The sequence below is a fragment of the Falco punctatus genome (assembly GCF_963210335.1).
Source record: "Falco punctatus genome assembly, chromosome: 5".
Classification (NCBI taxonomy): domain Eukaryota; kingdom Metazoa; phylum Chordata; class Aves; order Falconiformes; family Falconidae; genus Falco; species Falco punctatus.
Window position 1 is genome coordinate 25804562 of NC_137584.1, and position 26214 is coordinate 25830775.

At 38.8% G+C, this 26214-nt stretch overlaps 2 protein-coding genes across 24 annotated transcripts in view; one reads left to right on the forward strand and one right to left on the reverse strand.

The window, feature by feature from the left end:
• EIPR1 (EARP complex and GARP complex interacting protein 1) overlaps positions 1–13830 on the reverse strand; it is a 137995-nt gene extending 124165 nt beyond the window's left edge. For 18 of the 19 annotated variants that reach the window (XM_080387815.1, XM_080387811.1, XM_080387808.1 and 15 more), the window contains exons 1-2: positions 13687–13829; positions 3474–3557 (exon numbers count right to left, since the gene is read on the reverse strand). In XM_080387815.1, the coding sequence (XP_080243941.1) occupies positions 3474–3557; positions 13687–13728 (126 nt within the window). In that variant the 5' untranslated portion in view covers positions 13729–13829. Of the gene's footprint in view, positions 1–3473; positions 3558–13686 lie in introns of all 19 variants that reach the window. The other variant, XM_080387816.1, reaches the window with a different exon arrangement.
• A 16-nt stretch (positions 13831–13846) lies between these two features.
• The window catches only part of TRAPPC12 (trafficking protein particle complex subunit 12), a 69591-nt gene continuing 57223 nt past the window's right edge, over positions 13847–26214 (forward strand). For 4 of the 5 annotated variants that reach the window (XM_080387802.1, XM_080387800.1, XM_080387801.1 and 1 more), the window contains exons 1-3: positions 13849–13919; positions 14649–15865; positions 20298–20414. In XM_080387802.1, the coding sequence (XP_080243928.1) occupies positions 14654–15865; positions 20298–20414 (1329 nt within the window). In that variant the 5' untranslated portion in view covers positions 13849–13919; positions 14649–14653. Of the gene's footprint in view, positions 13920–14648; positions 15866–20297; positions 20415–26214 lie in introns of all 5 variants that reach the window. The other variant, XM_080387799.1, reaches the window with a different exon arrangement.

A 26214-nucleotide genomic window follows, 5' to 3' on the forward strand; every position in this document is an offset into this window, starting at 1 on the left:
TGTATTTATCATATGGAATAGTGACTTTGATAAATACTAAGGGGAAAAAAAAATCATAGAAAATATACTAGTACCAAGTACTGTACCAGCATGATGCCATGAAGACAGATATTTGCAGAAAAAAATACATACCTATAACAATTGTCTGACAGAACTGGAAAAACTTCAGTTCTGCAGTGTGTTATCTTTCAGTTCTTGAATCTTTTTAACTTTTCCTGCTTTAGTGTAGAAATGAGCTTATCATGGATGGGTTAGTGCAGCACATGGACACCACAGACAAGGATATAGAAAACGGTAAGTTTCAGTAAGCCAAGTCCACACAGAGAACTTTTCCAGCATGTCTGTAGTGTAATAGTTAATAATACATGTAATCCTAACTCTTGCAGAACACAATCCTTGCGGAAAACACCTCCTAGAAGTGACTGGGTTTATTACCAGTAATGGAATGAATGAGTTACTGATCTGCTGTAACTACACTGGGAAGAGTTTCTGCTGAACAGAAGTCTAAGTATTCAGGGATAAGCAGGGAGATTCAAGTAAGAACAAATAACTATTTAGTTCTCCTCAAAATCTGGAGGAATTACTAATTGCTAAGGAAATTACTAAGGGAGACTAACCAATTTCAACACAAAATATCTCTTTTTCTTCAATTATGCAATGTCCATAATTTATTTTCTTTCATCAGGCACTCTTGGGCAGCAGAGACTGGAAAATTGTTTTAGTTCGGCCAATGCCCTGCTTTGTGCCTATATAATGTTATGCATTAAGGTAAACCATGGAAGTATTTTATGTTCCAAAACACAAGACTGAAAATAACTTGGAGAGTTCTGAGAATGAGAGAGATGAGAAACGAGTAAGCAACACATACTTCCTTTATGTTTCCAAAGCAAACAGTAAATGCATCAAAGTAAGAACAGTAAAAAACCCCATAGTTTAGCAACAACCAAAGTACTGAGGACAAAAGTTCCAGAACTATACTGTGTAGAACAGCACAAAGAGAAACCACTTAATTTCCAGCAAGTTATGAGGACCAAATGCCAAGTACTACACAGTGTTAACATCTCAAATACTGACAGAATATAAAAATCTTATAAACATTTTCCTTTGCATTGAAATACCAGTGTAAATAGAAAAGTATTTTCACCAGATCTACAAATGCCTGAACTGCGTCATACAGCAATGAGTCTCAATGAGGCAGACTCTACCATGCCAGCTGTACAGCTGCTGTAGCTCTTTCATTGGCACTACACCTGTCCATGACCAGAAGGGAAGGAATATTCTGTACATTATGGTATTGCATAAGAAACCTCTCACTGTGCAGTACTCTAAATCACTACAGGCTTGTAAGTTAAGTTTTTCATCAAATCTAGAAAATCTAGTGCTGAATTAAGCAATAATGACTTGAGGCCTAGGGCACTTCTTGGGGATTAGCAACTAGCTGAGAGGAGCCAATGGCCTGAGGCACAGCTAAAGGCCAGTAACCCCAAACATTTGTTAATGCACTAGGAAGTGTTCTGCATTTCTACTATTAATGTTATTCTGGAACATAATACAATGTTATAACTGGAAAAAGAAAAGCATACTCAATGAAGCTGAAATGTGCAAATATTCCTGAAATATACAGTACATGCCCAATCAACTTACCTAAATCAGAACATTTAAATTATTGAAGATCTGCAGGATATCAATTCGTGAGAATTCTTTTCCAACTACAATTCTGCACCAGGATTTAATCAGTTGAACCAAGTAGTAAAACCACCATAGAAATCACAGCAGAACACCACACTATAACCAAACGTCTGAAGAACATTTGAGACAGCACAATCAAAACCATAATCATGTGTATTTATTTTTAACTAAGTTTGTGTGCCACTTTCTTTTGTTACTGGTCTCACAAATATTACCTGAAATGTAAAGAAACTGAATACTCACCCCCCTTATGTCTTTGAAGATTTTTTTTTCCTTCAGTGTCATCCAGTATTATCGTTGAGTAAGAAACTCAAGACCTCACTGAGAATTGACAGCTCACAACTCCCAGAGCTATGGTTCCAAGTTTGTTTTGTGCAGTCCATTACAGAACAGTTTCAGAAAAGTCAGTGACTGTATTTCTAGATGCTTCTGCAGTAGTTGTTAGCTTTGGCCAACAGCCAGACTCTCACCCAGCCACTCCCCCCAGGCAGGACAGGGGGAGACAATGAGAATAGGATTGAGAAAACTCTTTGGCCAAACTAAAGACAGGGAGATCACTTACCAACTACTGTAGCGGGCAAAACAGTCTTCACTTGGGTAAATTAAGTAATTGCCAATTAAAATTTCATTAGTAATTTGGATAGTGGGAAAGAAAAAGACAAACCTTAAATGAGAACCTTCTCCCCTGCCTTTCCCAGGCCTAACTTCACTCCAGACTCCTCTACCCCCTTCAAGCAGCACAGGGGGGTGCAAGGCAGTGGTGGTTATGGTCACTAGATAGCGTTTTCTCTCTGATGCCCTTTCCATCTCACTTTTCCTCTGCTCCAGCATGGAGTCTTTGTGGGCCACAGTTCATTCAGCAACATCTACCTGCTCAGGTGCAGATGCTCCACAGGTTGCCATGGATTATCTGCTGCACCATGGATCACCTCCTTTTCCTCTTGACCTTGGTCTTACTGCTGTCTGTGTCTTTTTGTTCCCTCCACCTTCCAGCCAGCATTTTCTCCCCTTTTTTAATCACAGAGGTGCCACCAGGCTACTGGCTCAGCTGTGCCTTGCGGCAGGTTCACTGGAACCAGCAGTGTCTGGCACAGGCAGCCCCTGGCCCCTTCTCACAAAAGCCACCGCTGCAGCCCCCTGCTACCAAAGCCTTGCCACCTGCACTCGGTGCAGCTTGCTAATTCCTCTGGCCTAAATATCTTCTTTCAGTATGAAGGTATTTACTAGAATTTAGCCACTAAAATTAGAAGTATTGTACTCTCAACTGCAAGAGAAACAGCCCAATACAAGACAAGCCACAAAAGTCACTCAAACTTTAGTTTGTTGTTAAATCCATGATCAGAAAGACATAACTGATTGCCAATAATTATAATGAAAAACCCAGTTTATGAAGCTTCACATACACAGAGCTGTGCAAGTACCATGAGTCCCATTAGAAGGAATCATGGCTTAAAGACTTTTGTTTTACTCTGCATCTCTTCTGTGGTTTAAATATAGCTCTAGAGAATCTATAGATTTAAATTAACAGGAGTATGGCAGTTCCTTTACTAAACTAACCTGATTTAGTCATACAATTTAAAGAGTAATTTAATTTTCAGAAAATACACATAGCTTTCTTTCACCAACACCTTAGCAATATCTTCACATTCTACTCACAGAAGTCTTCAACTTGACTATCACTTAAAAATTCAAATTCAACACGAGGAAGAAGGCAAAGAAATTATATTGGAACAACGTTTAAAAAAAAGGAAAAAATTGCAAATGACATTTGACAGAAAAATTACCTGATTATCATATCTAAGAGACTGTGTTCCAACCAAAAATCTTATTGCATCTGTTTCTGCTGTCTGAGGTGTTAAAGCTCGTGCCTATGGAAGAAGAAAGCCATTAGAAAAGTCCAATTAATACAATCCATTAATTTCAGCAAAAATCTTGAAGTTTACATATCAATTATAATTTTAAGCATTACACTCTTACAATCTGCAGACTTTCCAGGTCTTTCTGTTTATTTCATTTAATACATTTTTTTGTATGCAGTTTCTCACATTTGTGATGTGTGTGTAACATACAGGTGCTAAGTACATCATCTGGCCTTCATTGTGACAGCAATAATATTCAATATTATAAAAAAATATATCAATAAAACTCCATAGGACAGTGGACAATTCTTAAATACATTAGCTACAAGATCCAATAAAGAGGCTGCTCTTGCAGGAGTTTTCACACCATTCAGACTGAAGATACCTGTATAAAAATTAATTCTTTTTCTCGCCATTAACCACCACGTTTAGAAGAAAGTTAAAAAACAAATCCCTTCTTTTCTACTTCAGGCCACTAGGGATAAGAATTGTCTGAATAATCGGAGAAATAATTTGTTATTTACCCATCAAAATTTTGTCATAATCTTATTGTTTTGTTGTATTATTCTTATGAGAATGCTAGAGTCTGCCTTGCTTCTTCAACTTGCACCAACTACAGCCTTGGAAGAAGCTAAACAAACCAGTTAAGGGCCATGGGAGACATTGAGAAAAAGTATAGCTTGAACTAAAACCACAATTGCTAGTTTGCACTAGTCATTAGTAGAGACTACCTTAGCAAACTTTCCGTGAGAGGTAAACTAACACTCAGAGGCACTTCTGGCAGCTCTAAGTAAACTGTGAGGAGTATCCACCAGTTCCCCATGCAAAAGATAACCTAATGTTATTGTTCAATATTAATTTTTTGTCAAAACAGAAAACAAGCCTTTGCAATTTATACCCTATTTAACATAAAATAGTTCAGATCTCTTCAGACACTACTGCCTGTATTACAAGCAAACGGTTTAGAGATTTTCAGTTAACTGCTGAATTGCCCTTCTTACTGCCATCCCATTTTGCAGGTAGCTAATGATTACTTTCTGGATTCAGGAACATTTAACTTATAAATATAGTTCTGATTGAAACTTACTTTTCAATTAATATCAGAAAGAAGCTAGAAGCTTGGAAGGGAATATTTGAAATGCATTATACCACAATACATACATTTAGAACAATTTCATTATAGAATAGCAATTTGAAGATATATGATTTTTCTTAAATAAGGCAAAGGAATCCAAGCCCTTGTCTGGTAGTAACAATAAAAACAAACTCATTTTTCAGAATAAGCTCTGAATTCCTACAGAGCAGACATTTCTTACCTTGCATCTGAAATGTGTGATTTAGGCAATGTATTACTTTGCTTAAGATTGACCATAAGAGTTTAAAAATGCAATGAGCTTAGTAAGTACAGGCTAGTAGCGTAACATTTATATAGAAAAAAGCACTACAGAACACAATTCAGTGAGTAGTTTGTGTTCTAAGTATACTCAAAAGCAGATCAGATCAGTATGAATCCGTGCCAATTTGTTTGTACTCCCTATTTATGCAGCACTTAACTACAACAGGCCTAGATAGCGTTTCTGACTGACAGAAACAACTTAAGTTCTCCAAGAAGACTGCAGAAAAGCTTTTATTTTGTCTTGAACAGGATTTACATTTGCAGATCTTCGGCACGAACTCCTTTTCTTTTCAGATCTACTTTCAATTATTTTGAAGAGAACACTAGAAATAAGCGAACAGCTATGTATCTCTTTCAATCAAGCGTCTGTTGTTTCTTCTTCTATGACTTACAGAAAACTCCAAGATATTCACTAAAATAAAGAAATAAAGGGGGATTGACACCTTTTAAAATCTTTCAAGTAGGCCTTATCATGCTGCTTTCAAAAAAAAAAAAATAAATGCATCAGGTAAGACACAAAGCGCCCAAAATAAAATTATGCCAATACACATTAACATTTTCATCATCAGCTTCTATCTCTTCTTTAAAATATTTTTCAATTATTTCCTGTTTGGCAGGGGGACAAAACATAAAATCAAAAGCCTGAGAAAAATATTTAAATACATTTCACAACAAGAAACACAAATTGTTTATCCTCTGTCACAAAAGACTACAATATCCATAGAATGCAAGGTTCAAACTCATCAAGCATTCATAAATCAGGAATATCTGATTCATAACAAATAATAGTACGACGGACTTTCAGTTGTCTCTGGCACAAATTTTGCTTACTTTGAGTTACTTTTATAGAAACAGAAATTATTTCAGCAGATGAAGATGCTGAATAACCGTTATGATAAACAACATAACTGAATTTGGAGCGCTGTGAATATCAAGAGTGCCTTAAGTTTGTCACCTTGTACTGTAACCTGTCAGAGCAGGTTGCAAACAACATCTTTCACAAAAGCATCCTGCTTCATGACTGCAGCTACTAGATAGAAAATAAATAAAAAGCTTATTATAATGAATAATCTAAACCAATAGGACTTACTATTTTTGTAAAAAGTCAGCACCCACAGAACACAGAAGTGCATATAGCCCCAAATAGAGTTTGCTACACAAGGTATTAAAGTATTATTTACTAAAAAAATTGCCATGATTCACAGAAAATACCTACAACACACATCTATAAGATGCAGTAAGAAAACAAGTCATCCTTACACACACAGTCACAGCAAAGCCCCACATAACTGATGCTTCTAGACAAAGCAACAACATATGTAATCAGATCATTTCATTCTTAAAGGAGTCCTAAAGCTAGGAAAAAATTATTAGCAAGCAAAGATAAAACATCATGAACGGCAAAGCACCTTTTGGTTACACTGCTAAATTTCATATTCACCAACAGTTCTATGAGGAAATGTGCATTATTTAGTGATACTGGAGGAATTTTACCAGTGTGGCTAACTAACTTGTAAACGTTGCAACTAACGTATCCATGACATTGTCGAGCTGTACAACACTGTATTATGTAGTTTAGTTACTAGTAGAACACTGTATTGTATAGTTTAGCTACTAATAAAATAAGAACTGGTCCAAAACAGAGACATAAGCCAAAAGTGCTGAAACAGGGACAGAGGAAGAGAAGGTCATGAAAAGGATGAGAAGAAGAGAAAGATGACAAAGATGATGAAGAAAGGATGAAGATGCCCCAAACTACCACCAGAGGATCCCCAACCTGTTCGGCCACACATGTGTAGTAAGAGTTATTTATGATAAATAGTTCCTGGAACAGTAATGAATACACTTGTAGTTTTTGTAGTCATAAATATGTATAGATTGGCCATATAAACAGTGAACCAAGTTGGTATGCACGTTGGGCAGAACTTATCCCCTCTGCATCTGGTGCCGAAAACAAACTATGTCTGCTTTCTAACAGTCCAAACCAGGTATTAGGGAGTTTTGTCTCTGTTTTTTTGGTATCAAAAGTAGGTAGTTTTATAGAATGTGACAACAAAGCCTTAACTATAAATCCACTGTAAAAATAGCCATTTTTTATGCAATGCAAAGGGCATGCAAAACCCTAGAATATAACCATGACAAACAGCAGCATAAAGCAGAAGAAACAGCTATCACTGTGCCAGAATGCAGGGAAGACGTCATGTCCACGCCTACACCAAGCTCAGTGTGATGTTGGGCAAAAATCACCTTCAACCTTCCCCTGACAATTTAGACCACCTGCAGAATAATGAAACCTCTGAGAGAAATAAATAGAACAGAGCCTGCAGAGAGAAAGGCCCTTGACAATAGCAAGAGACGATCCAGCAGAACATGATGACAAACCTCAATAAGATAAAGAAGGTTGGTTTAAAGCAAGTGCATCATGGAACTGTGATGCACTGAATCTCTACCCTTTGTTCATAAGTTCTCCTGAAACTTTCCTTTATTGAATTCTTTTGAAATACCAGCGAAATGCACAAAATTACTTTTTTAGACTGTTGCCATTTAGGGCATTAATAGGCAAAGGAAAAAGGATCATTACTTCTTCAAAACATATTTTGTCTTGCTGATGCATTGCACTGCTTTGGCATCAGCAAATGGGAAAACATGCACCGACACAAACATCTGAATATTTGTATTACATTTAATATAATCAAAAGAATTTCTGCAACCCATACATCATTTAAAATTCATGCAATCAGTCTGTACTAACCAGCAGTAAACTTGCCATACATAATGTAAAGGACACAGTATTCTGCTCATGGTCCCCAAACCTGACTTATTTGACCATCTGCTTCTGCCAAAACCCAGAAATAACATACTGCTACTTTGGGGGTGGTGTGGGGGCAGAAAGAAAGGGCTGGCTTTGCCAGTGCCTCATTCTAGAGAAAAAATACAAGTTCCCTGTCCCCCCAGAGAAGCCCCTGTCTGCTAACGTCATGAATATTATTTTTGCCTTCTGGCATAATTTCAAGTAGGTATACTTTGATAATTACTTACGTAGGACAGCCTTGTTTCTCTCACCACAGTAGGAGACCCTATGTCACTGACTGTAGTAAGACGCAGTGGCTCTATCAGTGGAAAGGCTGGCAGCGCACATGCTCAGGTGACCTTCAGTGCTCTCTGACAGCTGTTTTCAAGTCTTGCACAGCACAAGAATTCCCACCACTCATGTGTTCAGTGCACTGACCCTATTTCAAAGGCTGACAAATTCCGTAAGCCCTCACAGCAACAGAAACAACCCTCACACAAAACCTTGTGTAGCACAATTATCCTTAAAGATCCCATTCATTTATCATGAATCATAATTGCAACAATCATCTTTAATAGTTCCTTCAAGTTCACATAACTGTATCTTCATACTGTCATTAGTCTGTACTGCACCTAACATTACCAAGATCCTGCTAATTGCACTTGAGGGTCCTAAAAGAAATAGTTTCCACCTGATCCACTTCATGCATTGTGAAGATCTTTGGGGGATTAGTTAGGAGAGTTTTGTCAATTACCTACTTTTGTTCCCCTAGGAAAACTTTAAACCAAACAGTATGTTAGATCCAAGTTCCCTAAGAAGTCCTCCCAACTACAACGCTGCCCTCAAGAAGGGTCCTGAAGAGAGTCAGACAGGAAAACAATTGAGAGAATAGACACTCCGCTTGGATTAAAATATATAGGATTGGCACTCATGAGGCAAGCAATCTTAGAAAAAAAAGAGGACAGAGACAAAAACTGGGAATTTCACTAAGACACTATCATACAGCTTCTTGAACTGATTCGATCTTCAAAAGAAATCCTCCAAAGACACAAAATCATCTAGGTATGCTGACCACACTATTTCTCATTCAAGCCAGGATGCTGTTGGCCTTCTTGGCCACCTGGGCACACCGCTGGCTCATGTTCAGCCGGCCATCAACCAGCACCCCCAGGTCCTTTCCCACCTGGCAGCTTTCCAGCCGCTCTTCCCCAAGCCTGTAGCATTGCCTGGGGTTGCTGACTGCAGGACCCAGCACTTCTTGTTGAACCTCGTACAACTGGCCTCGGCCCATCAGTCCATCCTGTCCAGACCCCTCTGCAGAGCCTTCCTGCCATCAAGCAGATCAACACTCCCCCCCAACTTAGTGTCCTCTGCAAACTTACTGAGGGGTGCACTTGATCCCCTCATCCAGATAAATTAAAATTTTAAAGAGCACTGGCCCCAATACTGACCCATGTGGAACACCACTTGTGACCAGACACCAGCTGGATGTAATTCCATTCACAACCACTCTTTGGGTGATCTGAAGCTGTAGATAGGAATTTTGATAAATTCTGTTTAAGCCATTCTCTCTTGTCCTACAGAAGACCACAAAAGCTCTCCTAGGGAAGAGAACACCACTGCCCAACAGGAGCCACATGCTCCACACCTGCTCTACTCCCATACTGGGAACTCAGCTAAGACAGAGGCAGCAGAGGTTTCCCTGGGTACTGTGCAAGTGACACACACCCTAAAAAGTCCCCTTTGTCTCCTCCTTCTAATAAATCTACGGCTGCTTTCTACTCCATCAAAGGTAGGACAACTGAGCTATTCTCAATACATACTAATATTACACATATACACACATTGTATGAGACCTGTAACCAACTTATTTCAGTTGGTATACTGCACTGCTTTAAGATAAGAAGTCACATTTGACTCTAGGGAAATTAAGTTTCACCTTACTCTAACTAACAGGCAAGTCCTAAAAGTCAATAGTCTCTGTTGAAATTCACAAGACCTGTTAACCACTAACTGACAATACAATATGGGCCAAGTATTTCTTATTCAAGAAGCATGACAGGGCCATAACACAGTACACAAACTCTGACAAAGCATTAGTGTACGTTTTTTTAAGCCTGCTTCAGCCAGCCCCCCGCCTCAGGGTGCAGCTGCAGTTGCCCTTGTGTAGTACAGCTCTGTGGTCAGCCATCAGGCTTTCTGCTGTCCTTCCCTGCTGCTCATTAAGCTTCTCTCTTGCAAGTCTGTGTACTTTTGACATGTAACATCCAGCAGGAGTATCTGGCATAATGAAATTCATCTCAGTATTGTGGTATCCCCAAAACCTATTAAATGTGCCAAATACATGCTCCATAACTATCACTCTCTGGCACAAGTAACGTTCTTACTCCCACCCCCCATGATGCTGTCTAGCTTCTGCACACTTTTAAACAAGCAAGATGTAGGCTATCCCCACAAGAACCACAGCTGGCATTGCAACTGAGCCAAAATATCTCTCCCGGAAAGCACCCCTTCACACAGCAAGTTTCCAGGGGTATAAGCATCATCCACTCATTGTTAAACTAAGACAAATATAGTATTTTGAGACATTCAGTAGTGCTTACAGACCTACTCAAAACATCACTGCTTAAATACTCAAAGAATAGGACGGGGAAAATCTTGAATCCCTGAAAATGAAAGCCTATTCAACACAGGGTAAACATACTGGGTACTCCAGGTTATATAGTAAACATAGGTCAACCTATGGACAAGAAGCACATAATTTCACTGACAAAAAAAGCACTTATTGACATCCCTAGGACCCTATTTAGCACATTCTCATAATTCAGGGTACTGGTAAAGTCTACCAAGGTTCATTTCAGAAGAACAACCTTTCAGTACTTAAGTGTTCTGCAGCTACTGCTGCTGCCCTGTATTCATCATCATGAGCTGCAGTCACATCACTCAGGCCTCACTTCAAGCAGCATCTCACATTTTTCACTCACCACTGACTCTAATTTTCTCTTTTTCACTTCAGTTGGATGATCAGAGCAACCATGGTGGCATATCAGGGTGTTTGGTTTTTTGTTTTTGTTTTTTTTTTAAAAAAAAAAGGTCACAGAAAGAATAACACCCTCTAAAATTCACAGAGATGTTACATATCTGTACAAAGTTCCTATAGCTCACAGACATGCTGAAGAGATAAAAACCCACTCCAGGAAACATTTTTGGGGTATTGCGAATGTTATAAACAGCACAAAAAAAATATAATTGCCGCCGTCCAGTAAAACAGTGGGAACTAACCAAGTCAAAAGTTTAAGTAATCATGCAGAAAACTGAATTAATCCCTAGTTTTAATCTTGTTTTGCTTTAGCTTCCCCTTCCACCATGAAAAAAAACCCAAAAACCACAACAAAACCCAAACTGCTTCTCACTGTTACTTGGTAAGTTTTTGAACAGTAGTTGCACATGCTAAGTAATTATACTGAGTTGTGTAAGGGCTCAGGATTTCCATTCTCATGTGTCAAAACTGCAAGTGATGTGGTTTTCCTACATAAGAATTTCCTGTTCCATTAAGCCTTTTTTTGATGAAAGCTGGATTAAAAGAAGAGATATTTATATTTGTTCGTTATTCTAAGTTATTTTACTTATGCCAATATATCAAAACACATTTTGGGCATAAAAATTAACGGAAAACCTGCAGAAATAATTTCACATTAGTTGGTGGGCAGCAGCCTAGGAGAAAACAGCTTCATGTTATTATAAACCTGGCCACACTGGATCTGACAAAAGGCGTATTTGCACTGCTACATTTTCTTTGGCAACGGCCAAAGACAGATCCTTATTGACTGCTGGAGGCACACATAGCTTCTTAGCCTACAATCCCTCATGTAGCTTCTAGATGCCATGGTTTTGTGACATACAATTTTTATCTGTAACAAGACTACTAAGATCCCTCCCTCTTTTTAAATATTTTATAATTGCAAATCTCAGTTTTCAATAGGCTTTCATAGAGCTGAAGTAAATATCAGAAACAATAAAACAAACAAAAAAACCCAAACATAAGAAACAACAACAAAATTCTTCAAACAGAGCTGAAAAATGAGTGTAAAGAGATGCTTTCAGTCACAGTGCTTCTGACACACTGGATGATGCAGTAATGATGCAGCTAGCTATTATTGTCTAGAAACACAGAAGAAACCAGGCTTACAAAGAATAATATTCTGTCTTACTAGACCTAGAGATCCAAGTTGGAAAAACCAAGCCACTTTTAAGTTAAAGTCTCTTGATCACAGCCTTTTTCAGAAAGCATAGAAATGCAATTTATTTTAAAGCCACACTGGCAGTTAACAGAGATCAAAAATAGTACCTTCATTTCTAAATTCCTTTTCCAACTTAGCCATAAATCATCTTTTCTTTCCTCACCTTCTCCTTAAATGATCTGCATTAATTGAAATTTCCTTTTATTACAGCCGCTTTCTTAGTCCTTTTGCTTTATCCTCCCACCAGACAGCCCTGTTCCATACTTGGCAGAAGAGATAAGTAGGAGTTGTATGATTTGGGGCGATGGGGGGTACACGTCCATGTAGGCCCCAGACAACACACTGGCTAGCCTTCCAAAATTTCGAGAACACTTATTATCTATGACCTACTAGAAAGAAGCCATGAATCTTATTAATTACAGGATAAATATTCTATTCTGCATATGAGATTTAAGTGTAAGTTTAAGTTTTGTTAATTTTGAAGTGTGAGTTACAGCCGCCTCTAGCCAATCACAAAATGACAGCATATTATCAGACTTCCGTAGGTTCAACATTTGGTACAGGTGACTATTACACACTAGCTCCTACACAAGAAGAAAACCAAATATTTGCTAAGGAGACCTATTGGTATATTCAAGAGTACACAAGTCAGTAATGAGGACACCCAAACCTGTTACAAAGAAGCTTCGTATTTTACTTTGTACAAGCATTTATATAAACGTGCATGTGTACATATTTATTTTACTACACCTACTGAATGAACACATTGCTCTCCGAGCTGCAGAAGAAACACAGCGCCTCCTATTACTGCTATAATGGCAACAACGACAAGCCAGCTGTTGCCAAAGAGAACACGTAACCGCCGAGTAAAAACCTTGTTGGGGGAAAGAACCATGAATTAGGGTCCCTCTCACCCATCCAACTACCAAGCTCTTTATTGTCCCAGAACCTGTAGAAACTTTATTAAATGCGAGACCTGTGTTCTTGTATGAAGCTTAAGCTAAGTTAGACAGCCCCATTTCCTCATAGCCATAAACACAAATGTAACGGACAGATTTGTCCCATGCGACAAATGCACAGACATGGAACCCTCAGCAAGAGATCCCACAAACATCAAGTAGCTTTACAATGGGGTAAGCTCTACCAATTAAAATTTGCAATTCACTGAAAACAGTTTCATCTTCTTGCCCTACAAAAGCTGTTTTGGGGATGGATGGGTGGTGTGTGTTCCTAATTTTTGGAAAGAAAAAAAACACCCTCTAGAATCTCTTGGAGACTACCGGTATTTTCCCATCACCCCAGAGCCAAAGGCTTCTGCAGAGGCGGGCCAGGGCCGGGGCCGGAGCAGGGGCTCTCTCCAGCCAGGCTGCACACAACCATGAGGAAAACAGCCCCTGCCCCAGCCCCTGCCCCCACACCGACGCACCTGCCCTGGAAACTGCAAGTTTCAGCGCAGGGACCAACTCCCGCTCCCCGCTCAGCTACCTTTAAAATCCCCAACGCGACAGGCAAGTGCCAAGAACCACGAAAATCCAGCGGTGTCACCAGCACGGGCCCAGGGGGCGAGGGGACGCCCGTCTCCCCTGAGAGGGCTCCACAGCCCGCCCCAGCAGCCCCGCACCTCACCACACACCCAGCCCCGCAGCAACCGCCTTCCCGGAGATACGGCCGACAACCGCCAGCCCTCCGTGAGTCTCACCCCGCACCCACCTGGAACTCCAGCCCATAAATCACCGGCGCATCGTCCTCCATCGTGGTCTCGCAGCACGGCACACCCCGCTGCCCGCCGGCTTTCTGGCCCTCGGCGCTCCCCGTCGCTCGCCGCTTCCGGGAGGTGCCTTCGCGCACGCGCACTCCCGCCCGCCCGGCCCGCGGCGCAGGCGCGGTGGGGAGCGGCGCCCTGCGGGGTGGCGGAGCCGGGGTGTCGCCGCCGCGGCGCGGAGGTGAGGGCAGGGCAGGGGGGGCGGGAGCGGCCTGTGCGGCCCTTGAGCTGGCAGAGGGGCGCCCAGGCGTATGGGTATTGAGGCGGCCTTGGGACCCCGGCCCTGAGGGAGGGCGGCGGCGCCCCCTGGGGCGGTGCTGGCGGAGGCGGTTGGTGGAGGCGGTTGGTGGAGGCCGCGCCCACCCCCGCCGCAGGGCCGGCAGGGCCGCGGGGCGGGCAGGGCTGGGGGGCCCCGCAGCGGCGCTGGAGGCAGGCCCGGACCGCGGGGCGGGCAGTGGCGGGACCCGCGGGGCCATGGGAGCAGCGCGGCCGGTCCGCACCCTGCGCCGCCGGGCGCATCTCCGGCGCGGCCAGCTGGTTCAGCTGCCTGCCCTAGTGACAGCCGTGAGCTCCCCCCTTCCTTGTTTTAAATAGGGACCAAGCTAGTCGTTACGAGCAGAAAAGCGAATATTGTTTTTTCTGTGTTCAGTGGGAGGCATTTACTTTTCAATCCAAATACATGTGCGACTTGCAAAAAGGGTAAAGAGTAAACCTCTTTCAGAATTAATTTATGTTGTGGGTAAACGTTAAATGAAAGATGTCAAATAGTTTTATTTTAGTTTATGTTACTAAATTTTAAAAGCAGGGATTTAAGTATTTGTTTGGCACTCGGGAGTTTCAGGGTGGCACCTGAACAATACCCAAGCAATTAAACTAATACTCGTTTTGTTGGGGATTTTTCCCTCTTCAGGTATCATGGCAAATAGTGAAAGTAATGCTAAGGATGTGAAGAGCGCCTCAGATGAAAATGACAGCAGAGACCTAGTTCAACAGAAAACTCAGGAAGAAATTCTTTTTCATGAGGAAACCATTGATCTTGGTGGAGATGAATTTGAGTCTGAAGGGAATGAAACTGTATCAGAAGACTCTAATAATTTTGTAGATAAACTTAATGAACAAATGATGGAGAGCGTCATTATTTCAGATTCTCCAAACAACAGTGAAGATGACACAGGTGAACTTGGTTGTCTCCAGGAGATCGTAGAACAAATGGAAGCTAAAGATAGTCAAAAAACACAAGCAGAAGTGGATAAAGAAGAATTTTTAAGTAATGAGAGTGAAACCGAGCATGAAGAAACGCCCAAAGACATTTCTGAGATTGGAACGGATGATCAGGCATCTTTAAAGGAAGAATCAATTCAGGAAGCAGTGAAGGAAGAACCAAAGTTGGGAGACAATGTTCCTGTTGAAACAAAACCAAGTAATATTGATGAAAACAAACCTGAGGACCAGATATCATCGCCTTATACTAGCAAACCATCTTCTGAGGTTGAGCCTATTCCCGTGTGTACCATCTTCAGCCAAGCAAACAATGTTAATACCCAGCCACAGTTGTTCCTACCAGATGGTTTTGAGCCTCAGATGGTAAAATCTCCCAGTTTTAGTAGTATAATTGAGACTCCAGTGAAGTCTAATCCACAGGTGGTTCAGCCAAGTCCTAGTCTAAGCAAGTTCTTTGGTGATACCGTTAGCACTAATACTTTAGCTTCTGATTTTTTTGATTCATTTACCACGTCCAGTTTTATTTCTGTTAGTAATCCCAATGCAAGCTCTTCAGTTCCAGAACAAATGTCATCTCTTTCTAATGGTGGAGACAGTTCTTGTTCTTCACCTAACCCTACTTTCTCTGTGCAAAATGGGAGACCTGAAGCAGGTGGTCCTTCATCGTCCCTAGAAATAGCTCAATCTCCCAAGCCGTTCTCACAAATCCAGGCTGTCTTTGCTGGTAGTGACGATCCATTTGCCACAGCCTTAAATATGAGTGAACTAGACAGAAGAAACGATGCTTGGCTACCTAGTGAGGAAACTAGAAATGTTCTTGTATCAGTTGCCACGCAACAATACAGCACTGTGTTTATAGATAAAGAGAATCTCACCATGCCTGGATTAAAATTTGATAATATCCAGGTAAGAGTCTATTGTATCTTAGGGTATGCTTGTATTTTAGAAATGCTGTGAAAGAGCTGTCTGATAATCTGTATATCCTAGTGCTTCATACTGTTGCTGATGGTCACCTTGTGCATATTACTTCAATCCTTACTAGAAAACTTAATGTCACTGCCTACACGTACGTGAAGGGGCTAAAATGGGTTCTGATCTATTCATAGTGAAATTTGTTGGGTATGATGAAAATAGTGTTAACAGTTTCCATAGAATCCAAAACTGTGGTTTTAAGTAGTTTGTTTCTGGTCCTCCTAGTTAGTAGATAATGCTCGTATTTGGAGTATATACAAAATCAGTATGCTGTACTGCAAAGTTTGGTTGGGGAATTCGCTCTTGCAACGAAGTGGGAGATAATATTTTTCAGTGGTGTTCACAGTGTTCTCAGTAATGTTAATACTGACCGAAATCGCATCATTTGTATTTTCCCTAAGCAGTAGAAAGGTATAACCTGTAAGAAAGATTGAGTGCTAGAGTAAGCTCCTGGGAAGGGATAACCCCACAATTAAAGGGAAAACTCTAGATGAGATCATGAAGGAAAAAACACGGTGGTGGAAAGTAATTTCTTTCTCTTCTGTCGGTTCCTAATTGGTGAGAAGGCGTAGTGTTTTTTCACAATCTGAGAAATTTCACTTGGATCTGTTCAGTATTTCTCATGAAGCAATTTTATCCTGACTGCTCAGCCAAAGGCTAACTGTCTTAATGGAATATTTTTCTTGAAATAGGCTAATCCTACTCTTTCATATCTATGTCTCTGGATAATAGAATTGTTGTCTAGAGAGGTGGTGTTGAGGGTTTGGATACTTCAGTCCTTAGTTGTAGCATAACAAAGATTATCAGTCAGTAGTTAAATACAAGCAGAGGGCAGGCTGCAGTAACTTCTGAATTTGCAGGAACTATCAGAAAAGTTTCTGGAGGGAATCAGTTCTTAATTTGTAGCTGAACTATCTGACAAATCTTGGATTTCTGTCACAAGCAAAACGTTGTACCAGTTTTAGACATATGCTGTGCTGCTACTACTTCTTGGGTTACCTTTATCTTAAAATATTTATTTGTCATCACAGCCCAGTAATTAGCATGAAAAAACCACTGTAGTAGGAAAATACGCCTTCCCACCTCCCTAAAAAAGTCCCTTAGACCCTGATGAGTAGTTCAAGAGTGTCTAGTATTTCTCTTCTGACAGCTAATGAGATGGACAGAAGGAATGATCCCTTCCTTCTCCAGGCCCCAAGGATGAGGGCCTCCTTTTTTTTTTTTTTTTTTTTTTTTTTTACAGTAGTTCTCTTTCACCTTGCCTAGTCCAGTCAAGGATTAAAGGCTTCTTTGTGCTGATTCCCTGAAATTGGGCACATGCATATGTGCAGATCTACCAATTGGTACAGTAAGTGAAAAGAAGACATTATGGCAATGTATGTGTGATGTATTTGTATGGTAAGACCTGATGTAAAATCATCAATGGAATTAAAGGGCATTCCTGCTGCTTTCTTCATTGATCATAGTTTATAAGCAGTCATATTGACATGTCAGCAGGGAGAAGTTTTGAAGTGCTTTATGTTTATTCAGCTGTCCTCACCTACAGTTACTGCTTTTCAGTGGCCTGAGTGTGGGCCTTGACTGACCTGACATCCCTTAGTTGGTTATCATTGTTCTGTAGGTTTCTAATACTGCAAATTGTGTATTTAACTGAAACTATAATTGTAGAGTACTCTAAATGTCAACGGAAACATTGTGGGAGGCATGTTTTCAATGTTAAATCAGCTTCCAACAATGGGCTTTAAAGCTTTGGTGTGAATAGTTTGCTAATGCTAAATCTTAATGCAGGATGTTAAACCAGGCTGCATGCAGTTGACAAAGTTGTTAGTTGAAAATAGCATTTAAAATGAGCTGTGAGTGTGCTTCAGGAACGACTGAAATTTTGTATGACGTATATTGAAGAGCTGGTACTCTATTTTTTTTTCCCCTCCTCACTTGGGAAGTGTTTCTTACTGCAGGTGCATTGTCTTAAAAGTTAAGTGGATAAATCATACCAAGAAAATTACTAAATGTTCTCAATTTCAGGTGTGTGCTACTTTTTGTTGATCATTCAAGAAACATTTTTTTAAACTTACCTTGATTGTGTGTGGTATTGATTGCCTGTACCTGTGCTCTCTGAGTGTGCGAACAGGTTGGAGTACTGCTTTTTGTGCTCCTTCCATTATCTGCTGTCATTATGTCCTTTGTTTCATTACATTAATTTCCAGTTTTCTTCCTCCAGAGTACTGTAGGGAGGGATTAAAAATTATTTTGTATTTATGTCATTTGCATATACTGTCTTTTCTTAATCCTTCAAACTTCTGTCCAAAAGATGGAAATCTTTTTTATTTATAGGATTAGTGACACATTAGAGGTAAAAACATTCCATGTAGTGAAACAGTAGTTGCAGTCTCATTCCTCAAGAAACTAGACAGAAAACACAGACCTGTTTCCCATCACTGTCCATGGGGAAAGTGCAAACATTAATGGCAATTATCTTTATCATAGCTAAGCTTTATTGTATTTTATGCAGTTCACCTTTTTTTTAGGCAAAAGGCTATGTGGCTTGCTTCTTGCTCTCTGTGCTAACAGCTTCCTAACACAGTTCTTTAAGTGAGTGTTTTCATGTTCCTTTAAAGGGATTTTTGCAAGTATTCCTTTGTATGCTTATATTTTTGCATAGTCACTTTCTGCTTTAGCTTCTTAAATATTGCATGCTGTTCTAGTTACTACAGATCTGAAACAATAAAATGGAATTAAAGCGAGTTGCAGAGGAGGGATGTGAGGAGTGCACAGGTTCTCTGTTGTGAGTGGTAGCTAAAAGGAAGCAGACCTTTTGGTTTATAAGAGCAATAATGATCTAAAATTCATAAAAGAATTAAATAGAGGATTATGACTTGCTGGTTTTTAAGACAAAAGAACTGTTGAGTAATAAGCATAAAATGAGTTACTGTTCTGCAGCCCGTGTAACTGTTTTTAAATTGTATAATTCATTGCCCTCAGATGTACTTTTGTTTAGGAAAACAGACTGAAAATCGAGCAAGACAAATGTCATGGGAGGTGTGTCTATTGGTGGGTGTTTAAAAACTGTAGGCGAGTATGTCCCCTGGCACAAGTGCACCATGAAGTTCTGGCTGGTTTAAGCTGGCAAAGACCAGTATGAGCTTATGCTCTTTCTTACACTGTTTCCATAGACATTTGCTATTCCCCAAAAGGATGGTGAAACAGATAGATCTTTACTCTGGCTAAATGTGGGCTATAAATTGCTTTCTGTTTAAAAACAGAAATATAAGTATATTGTTTTAAAAATGCATAAAAATGTAAGATTGGCAAAAACCTTACAGAAGTCATTTGTTACTTGCTCCTGGCATGTGGTGACTTGTGACACCATAGGGAATTCTCTTGTGTATAGCAATTTGTACAGTCCCAGCAAGACTAGACCCTGCTCCCCTGCACCCTGTCCTACACTCTTTGGCAGACTTGGTACTTGAAGAGCGTCCAAACAGTAGTTAACGCCATTTTCAATATCTGTCGGTGTGTGGTCCACAGTTTTTCAGTGGCTGCTTGATGTTAAGGTTGAATTTCTTATTACCTGTTGAAAATCTCCAGTACACAGAACCACAAGCATATCAGCCACCAGACAGGGAGGCACAGAAACTGGTAGTTGAACAAAGATAAGAGGCACAGAGAGTGCAATATACAGAATTATTCAGTTTATTGACAGCAGAGCTGGAAATAGAACCTAATTCGGACACACTTCCTTTTAGGTGCTCCATGTTGTAAAATATGGAATTAATGCTGTCTTAACTTCAGAAATCTGTATGTCTCCACTAGTTTCAAGTTTTCAAATTACTGAGCTCAGGTAACTCACTTTCCCTGACTGATTCCTGCAGTTAATTATTTTGAAATTAAGAATACTTCAGAGTTCATTTTCTGTGGATACTTAAGGCTGTCTGATCATGTGCATGTTTATGTTTGATTAGTTTCAATATTATTATCCATATATTTGGATAGTATATCCTTTCATTATGAAAACCTGTAAAACTTACTATGTTTTGTAAGATCTTTTGAAAAGTATTTTGTAAGATCTTTGAAGAATAATAAAATGAGAAGCAAATAAGTCTGAATGTTTCTATGGTAACTGAAACCTAAATATTGGGGAAAAAAAGAATATAGCAAATAACGTAGAGTAAATCTAGACGTTTTCATTAAAATGCTGTGAATATATATGCATTTATATTCATTTCACTCAAAAAGTACTGGAAAATAAACATTTCTCAAGGGAAAACAACTGTGTTGTTCAGCTTTAATTCAACATTTATTTTGCTAAAGTAATGTTTAAAAGTGTATTGTTATGTTTCTTTTTTTTTGTTCCATGAACACCAAGGGAGATGCAGTGAAAGACTTAATGCTTCGTTTCTTGGGGGAGCAAGCTGCAGTGAAGAGACAAGTTTTAAATGCCAACTCTGTAGAACAGTCATTTGTAGGCTTGAAACAGCTAATTGTAAGTAACAATCTTCATAATTGAATATATATTAAGTACCATGCTTCCCTCAAGATAATTGGGAGCTATTGACTGTGAGGAGAAACTCAAAAAAAGTAAAATAAAATCTACGTATCAGTCTATTCTTGATACTGCGAAAGTACTAGCCAAAATGTAGTAGTTTTTAGTGGGAATGACACTGGGATTTAGGTATTCTGTTTTAGATGATGTAGTAAACATACCTTTTTTAATGTGCAAAACTTAGAAAAAAGGTAATTTTACTGTGAATTTTATCAGCTGCTAACCTTTAGGTAATGTAAATGGTGGCAAAACATTTTAATTGCTTTTTTTTATCTGCATGTATATTTCTCATGTTTTCACCTCGGTATTTTACAAAAGTTAAGACATACCATTTGTAAATGGTAAGCAAAGCTGATGATGTCGTATCAACTGCTTTTTTATTTTAGTACAGGATAATTAAACTAAATTACTTCCAAATGAAAGCTTAATTTTCTCCGAGTTAAAATCCCTTCCTTAGTGTAAATATTTTGGACATGGACATAGTTGCATCTAGCAGCCTTCTCAATCTTGCCTTGTTCTTTCAAACATTGTATTCCTGTATGAAGTTCATTACTATTATATGACTGAGCCTTAATTAATCAGTTGAAATGTCAAAATATATTAAGCTTATTTTATTTTTTGAAAAATGGGTGAAAAATTACCGAGGAGAGGCAGTGAAGAATTATAAGCGTTAGGACAGTCTCTGTTTAGTACTTAACATCTTTTCATTCGTTTGTGTTGGATTACATGTAAAGCTCCAGAAGAGACTTTCTTCTTGTGTTAGGAAAGCTCTATGTGGTCTCTGCAAGCACTGTTAAGGAATTGAGAGGTAATTTTTGAAACAAGACCTGAAAAAAAAGATTGTGATCTCCATCCTGGAGATAGATGTTTTTCTTAGTCTCAATGTTTTGATTAACTTGAGAGTTTAGAGGGGAAAAGATATCTTAATAAGAAATCTTGTCTCCAGCGGTGTCTAAGTGGGAAAAGCCTTTTTCTGTACTTCCTTTCCCTCTTCCAAAAGAGGAATTTTGACCTATGGAAAATGTTTTTCTCTTTGGCCTGGTGGCTGTGTCCATGCAAAATGTTCTTCTATGATACAGACCCTTGTACCTTAAACATAGTGCTGCCACTGATACTGTTTTGGCTTAGGGTATGGTCTTTAAGCTCCAGATCAGTGTTAAGGCTTTTACGATCAAAGCAGAGAAGATAGGAAGCAATCTGCAGCTGTCAGATTTTTTGCTACCTGTAGCAGATTTTTTTTTATTTTTTTTTTTTTTTTTACAACTTGTCTTAATAGAGGGGAGGTTTAGGTAAAAATGCAGTCATTCAGCTAGAAGTCAGGATGTTTTTCAGTTTTCAAGGTTTCTAGTCATTAGCTATGGCTTGCTCTTGAGCAATATCACTATTCCTCAGGTTTTTTGGAGAACTCTTTCTTTTTGTGATAATTAGTTTTGGTTTGGGGTTTTGGGGTGATTTTTTTTTTTTTCTTGCAGCCATTGCTGGTTTTTCTGCAATTCTTAATGTAGAAAATTTTGTTTCTGATTAGCAACAGTCTTAAAGGTAAAATGTATTTCAGACTTGGAAATGTTAAAATCCCATGCTATATAATATTAATTAATAATGATGTATGCTTTTTACATACACAGTAGGCCAAGATGACACATAATGTGCTCTGTTGGCAACCACCAAATTTACTTTTTTTGTAAATGAACTCCTGACAAAATATATTCAGTGAATATATCTTTTCATGCAAAGGACCGCTTACAGGGAATATTTTCATTAACATCTGGATAAAAACTGGTGAAAGTTGGGAATATGGCTATGCAGTTTCCATAAGGGTAAGGTGTTTTTTTCGTGAGCTGTTTGTTTGATATCCATGTAAACTACACATGACATACGAGAATTAATGAGATTGGTTCAGTCCCTTGCAGTAATGGACAGCAACAAAACAGTCTACTTCAAAGGGGTCTGTAGTACAGAAGAGACAAGCATAGAATTAGGATAGACTTCAGCTTCAAACTGATAGCTGTTATTTAGGTGTTTGCATATGAGCTCATACCTGAACTCTTTAGTCAAAAGAGATCTATCTAATCGGCACAGTTGCTGATCGCATCTGAATTTAGATGTGTAAATCTGGGATCCCATCTAAAAATCTCAAACTGTCACGTGCTGTAGGAAGGCACTGGTGGCAGGTGAAACCACAAGTGAATGTGAAGTCCTGTTATGAAGAAATTTGTTAGGTTAAAATTCTCAGATAATCTTGGGTGAACCTGATCTTACTATGGGAAGGAAAGGAAAAAAATAAAATGCAAAGCCTGTCTGCTCCAGAGGAAAATGCTTCATTTGTCTCTCGTTGCTGTTTTAGTTCTGTGTGGATGGGGAAAGCATGCTAAATAGCTCATCGGTATCCCAAATCTTCATAACACATGTCTTCATCTGCAACTCTGGAGCTCCTCTCTTCCATCATACAGTTGCTTCTGTTAGCTTATTTGATTGTGTTAACAAATACAGATACATTGCTGCTACTTTCAAAAGCTATTCCAGAACTTCATTCCTTTGGTTGAAAATCAAAGGAATTCTAATCAGCCCTCTCTCAAAACGCAACATGAGATCAAAACACTTAAATTGTTGTAAACAACTTTATCTTTCATTAGAAAAAAGATTAAGTCATTTTCTCTTCTTAGTATTTGCTTCCTCTCCTCTGCTACTTTGTATGGGTAGACAGCAGTGACACTTCCACTTCCACTTCCTTTTTTTTTTTTTGTTTTTTAAGGCGAAAATAACTTCTTTAGTCATCTTATTATGGGCATCTTCATAATCATCCTAGGAGCTCTTAGAATCTCCTGCAATTCAAGCTAACATCTTTTTATTATCACTGTCCAGAACTCAGCACATTATATTGTAAGTTACATGACTTTGCATGTTAATGATTGTGTTTTACCTTTTCTGTTATTCTGATACTGTAAATCATCTGATTCTTGTTTAGTGGTATGGTCCTTATATTTTGACAGTAATTCCTAGATTACATCTTCAAATGCATATTCTAGCTCCATTCAGCAGGGTCACAAAATAATATGTTAAATTGGGTTGATTCCAGTGTACATCCTTGAGTCAGTAACTTGTCACCTTCCTTCTAAAAGCTCCAGTAATAAATATTTACTTACACAAGTTAAAACCCAATTCTGTTGGTAAGATTAAGTTAGTGCTTGTTGCAAAGAGTGTTGGAGACTGAAGTCCTTTTGGGGGGATCATAGTGCAAACAGTCTGCAGAAGTTTTCTCAAGTACAATTAGTTGTCAGGGAAGAAAAAGGGTTATCAAGAAGGTAGCAAGCTGAACTTGCAAAGGAGGGCCTTTTCTGATGAGTCTGCTGGCAGCAATATCATTCTTAAGACAAATAGTTGCTCACTAGGAACTGAACTCAGCTAACAAAATTGTTTGTTCAGCATGAATTTGGTCTCCGTTTTGCGTGAGATTTATACCAGTAACCCAAAGATGGATAGTTGGTTTATTGAACAACTGTATTTTCACATTTTAAATTTCTGCTATGGATAACAGTGTGTTGGAAATGCTTTACTGGTAGGGTAGTGCTACAGAGGTGGTGCACTGGAAGTAGTTTACAACTTTGAGGCTTTTAAGAGCTGTAGGAGTGCTGGAGTGGTTCAGCAAAGTAACTCTGTAAATCTAGGTGCTTATCGTTGAGGTGATAACTTGTAAATAACCTCTACAGATGTGTAACTCTTAAGTGTTTATGTATTTCAATAGAAAATAAAATACGAGTTTTCAGTTTGAGAAGTTTCATTAATCTGGTGTAGGAACATGCATTTACCTCTAGAGCAAATAAATGTAAGCTAAAGCTTGTCTTCACAGCGGTACTTCATTTTATAGCAGCAAAAACATTATACATACAAGGTGCAAGCTGCAATTATGTTAGTTCCTGTTATTCCATATTTTAGATTGTTTACCCTCATTTGAACAAACAGCATAATATTTCTTCCTAGAGACCTTTGTGGTGTTTTGAGTTGTGAGGTGTTTGCAGCCATAGGGAGATAGTCTTTGATAGTTATCATACCTAATTAAAAAAAAAAAAAAAAACAAAAAAAACCCCCTACTGTATCTTGCCACTATAAATACGCAAGTTTTGCTTTAAGTATGCAATCATTTCTTCAAGCTACTAGACTAGGAAAGGGTTACTAACTACATTTTCTTAACTGACGTGGAAGTGCTCTACCAATGTAATTTACAGGGGAGAAGAATGTCATAGCTAGTGGAGGAGGACATTTTAATCACTTTAATGGTGTTACATGTAGAGTTAATGGCTCCCTTTGAGTCTATTTTAAAAAAAAATCATATACAGTTACTTTTGCACGTGATTAATGCTTGATCTTACATATATTTTCAAGTGTAACAAATTTGGATATAGTGGTATGGCATACATATTCACTTTAAGTTAGAAATGATCCTTAAAGATATAGGACATTCCTTTATTTCGAAATCAGTAAGCAATTTCTAACATTTTTGTAGCTGATTTGAGCTGAGAGATGCAAGTAGCACAAGCAGTAACTGGGGTCTTGTGGCAGAGGTTGCATTTTTCCACTAAGAAGCGTCAATTTATTGGATAAAATATGAGTGACTTACCTTCAAGTGAAAATTGTTTTCCTGAGAGACTTAATACCTTAATACTGTTATAAATTGTCTTCATGTATCAGATGAGTTTCCTTTTCATTGAACACATTTTTCTGTAGATGTCCAGTCTGTGTGATTCTTTTTGCTTGACAGAAGAATTCCACCTGGGTATTAGGCATATTTGTTGCATATTCTGAGCTTCACTGCTTTCATTCAAGAAGACAATGTACAGCATTGTATACAAAGAAGAAACATGAACACTTACGCAATCATATGTCTGAGATCTTTGTTCAACAGTAATTAAAAAAATAAAGCAAAACTGGCCTGCATAAGACTTCCAAGGAACTGTTATGTATGTGAAAAAATGGTATTCAGCTATTCAGTAGTAATTTTTTTCAGTCCAAATCAGTGAATATCTTCATAATAGAATAAAACCAGAGTGTTTCAGATATAGTGAAAACTCTGATAACTGAAGTTCTTATGACATTTTATTAGAAAAGGAAGAAATGTAAAAAATGGTTTTCCAGACAGACTACAACTTTGTCTTGTATTGGGTCATTTTACTTCATTAGAAGTTTTCTTCATTTCTGAATCTAAAAAATATAACATCTTCAGTGCTATTCTTGTATTTGAACTAGAAACATTCTAGTTTTAGTAACTGGAATTCTCTTCTACCCTAGTATTCCTACATCCCATTTCTTCATCCCTCTTTGTAGAAGACTGGCATATTGAAGGCACTGGGATGTACAGAATATCACAGTTACTTTTAACTTTGACCAAGTGGACCAGAAGCATTACTAGACCTTTAGATTTTAATTTATCAGAATTTAGAACTCATATTGTTGACTCCATTTCAGGTGGTTTTTAGGCTGTTTCCTTTTATTGCTTTTATTAAAAGGGGATCATGATAGCCTTAGTCAGGTTCTTATTTTGAAAATAGTGGAGCGTAAGTCAGTAAAATGAGGAGGTGGGAGTTGATTGCATGTTGTGGTTTAACCCCAGCTGGCAACTAAGTACCAAGCAGCTGCTCGCTCATATACCACTACCCCCTGCAGCAGGATGGGGAGAATCAGGGGAAAAGGTAAAACTTGAGGGTTGAGATAAGAACAATTCAATAATTGAAATAAAATAAAAATA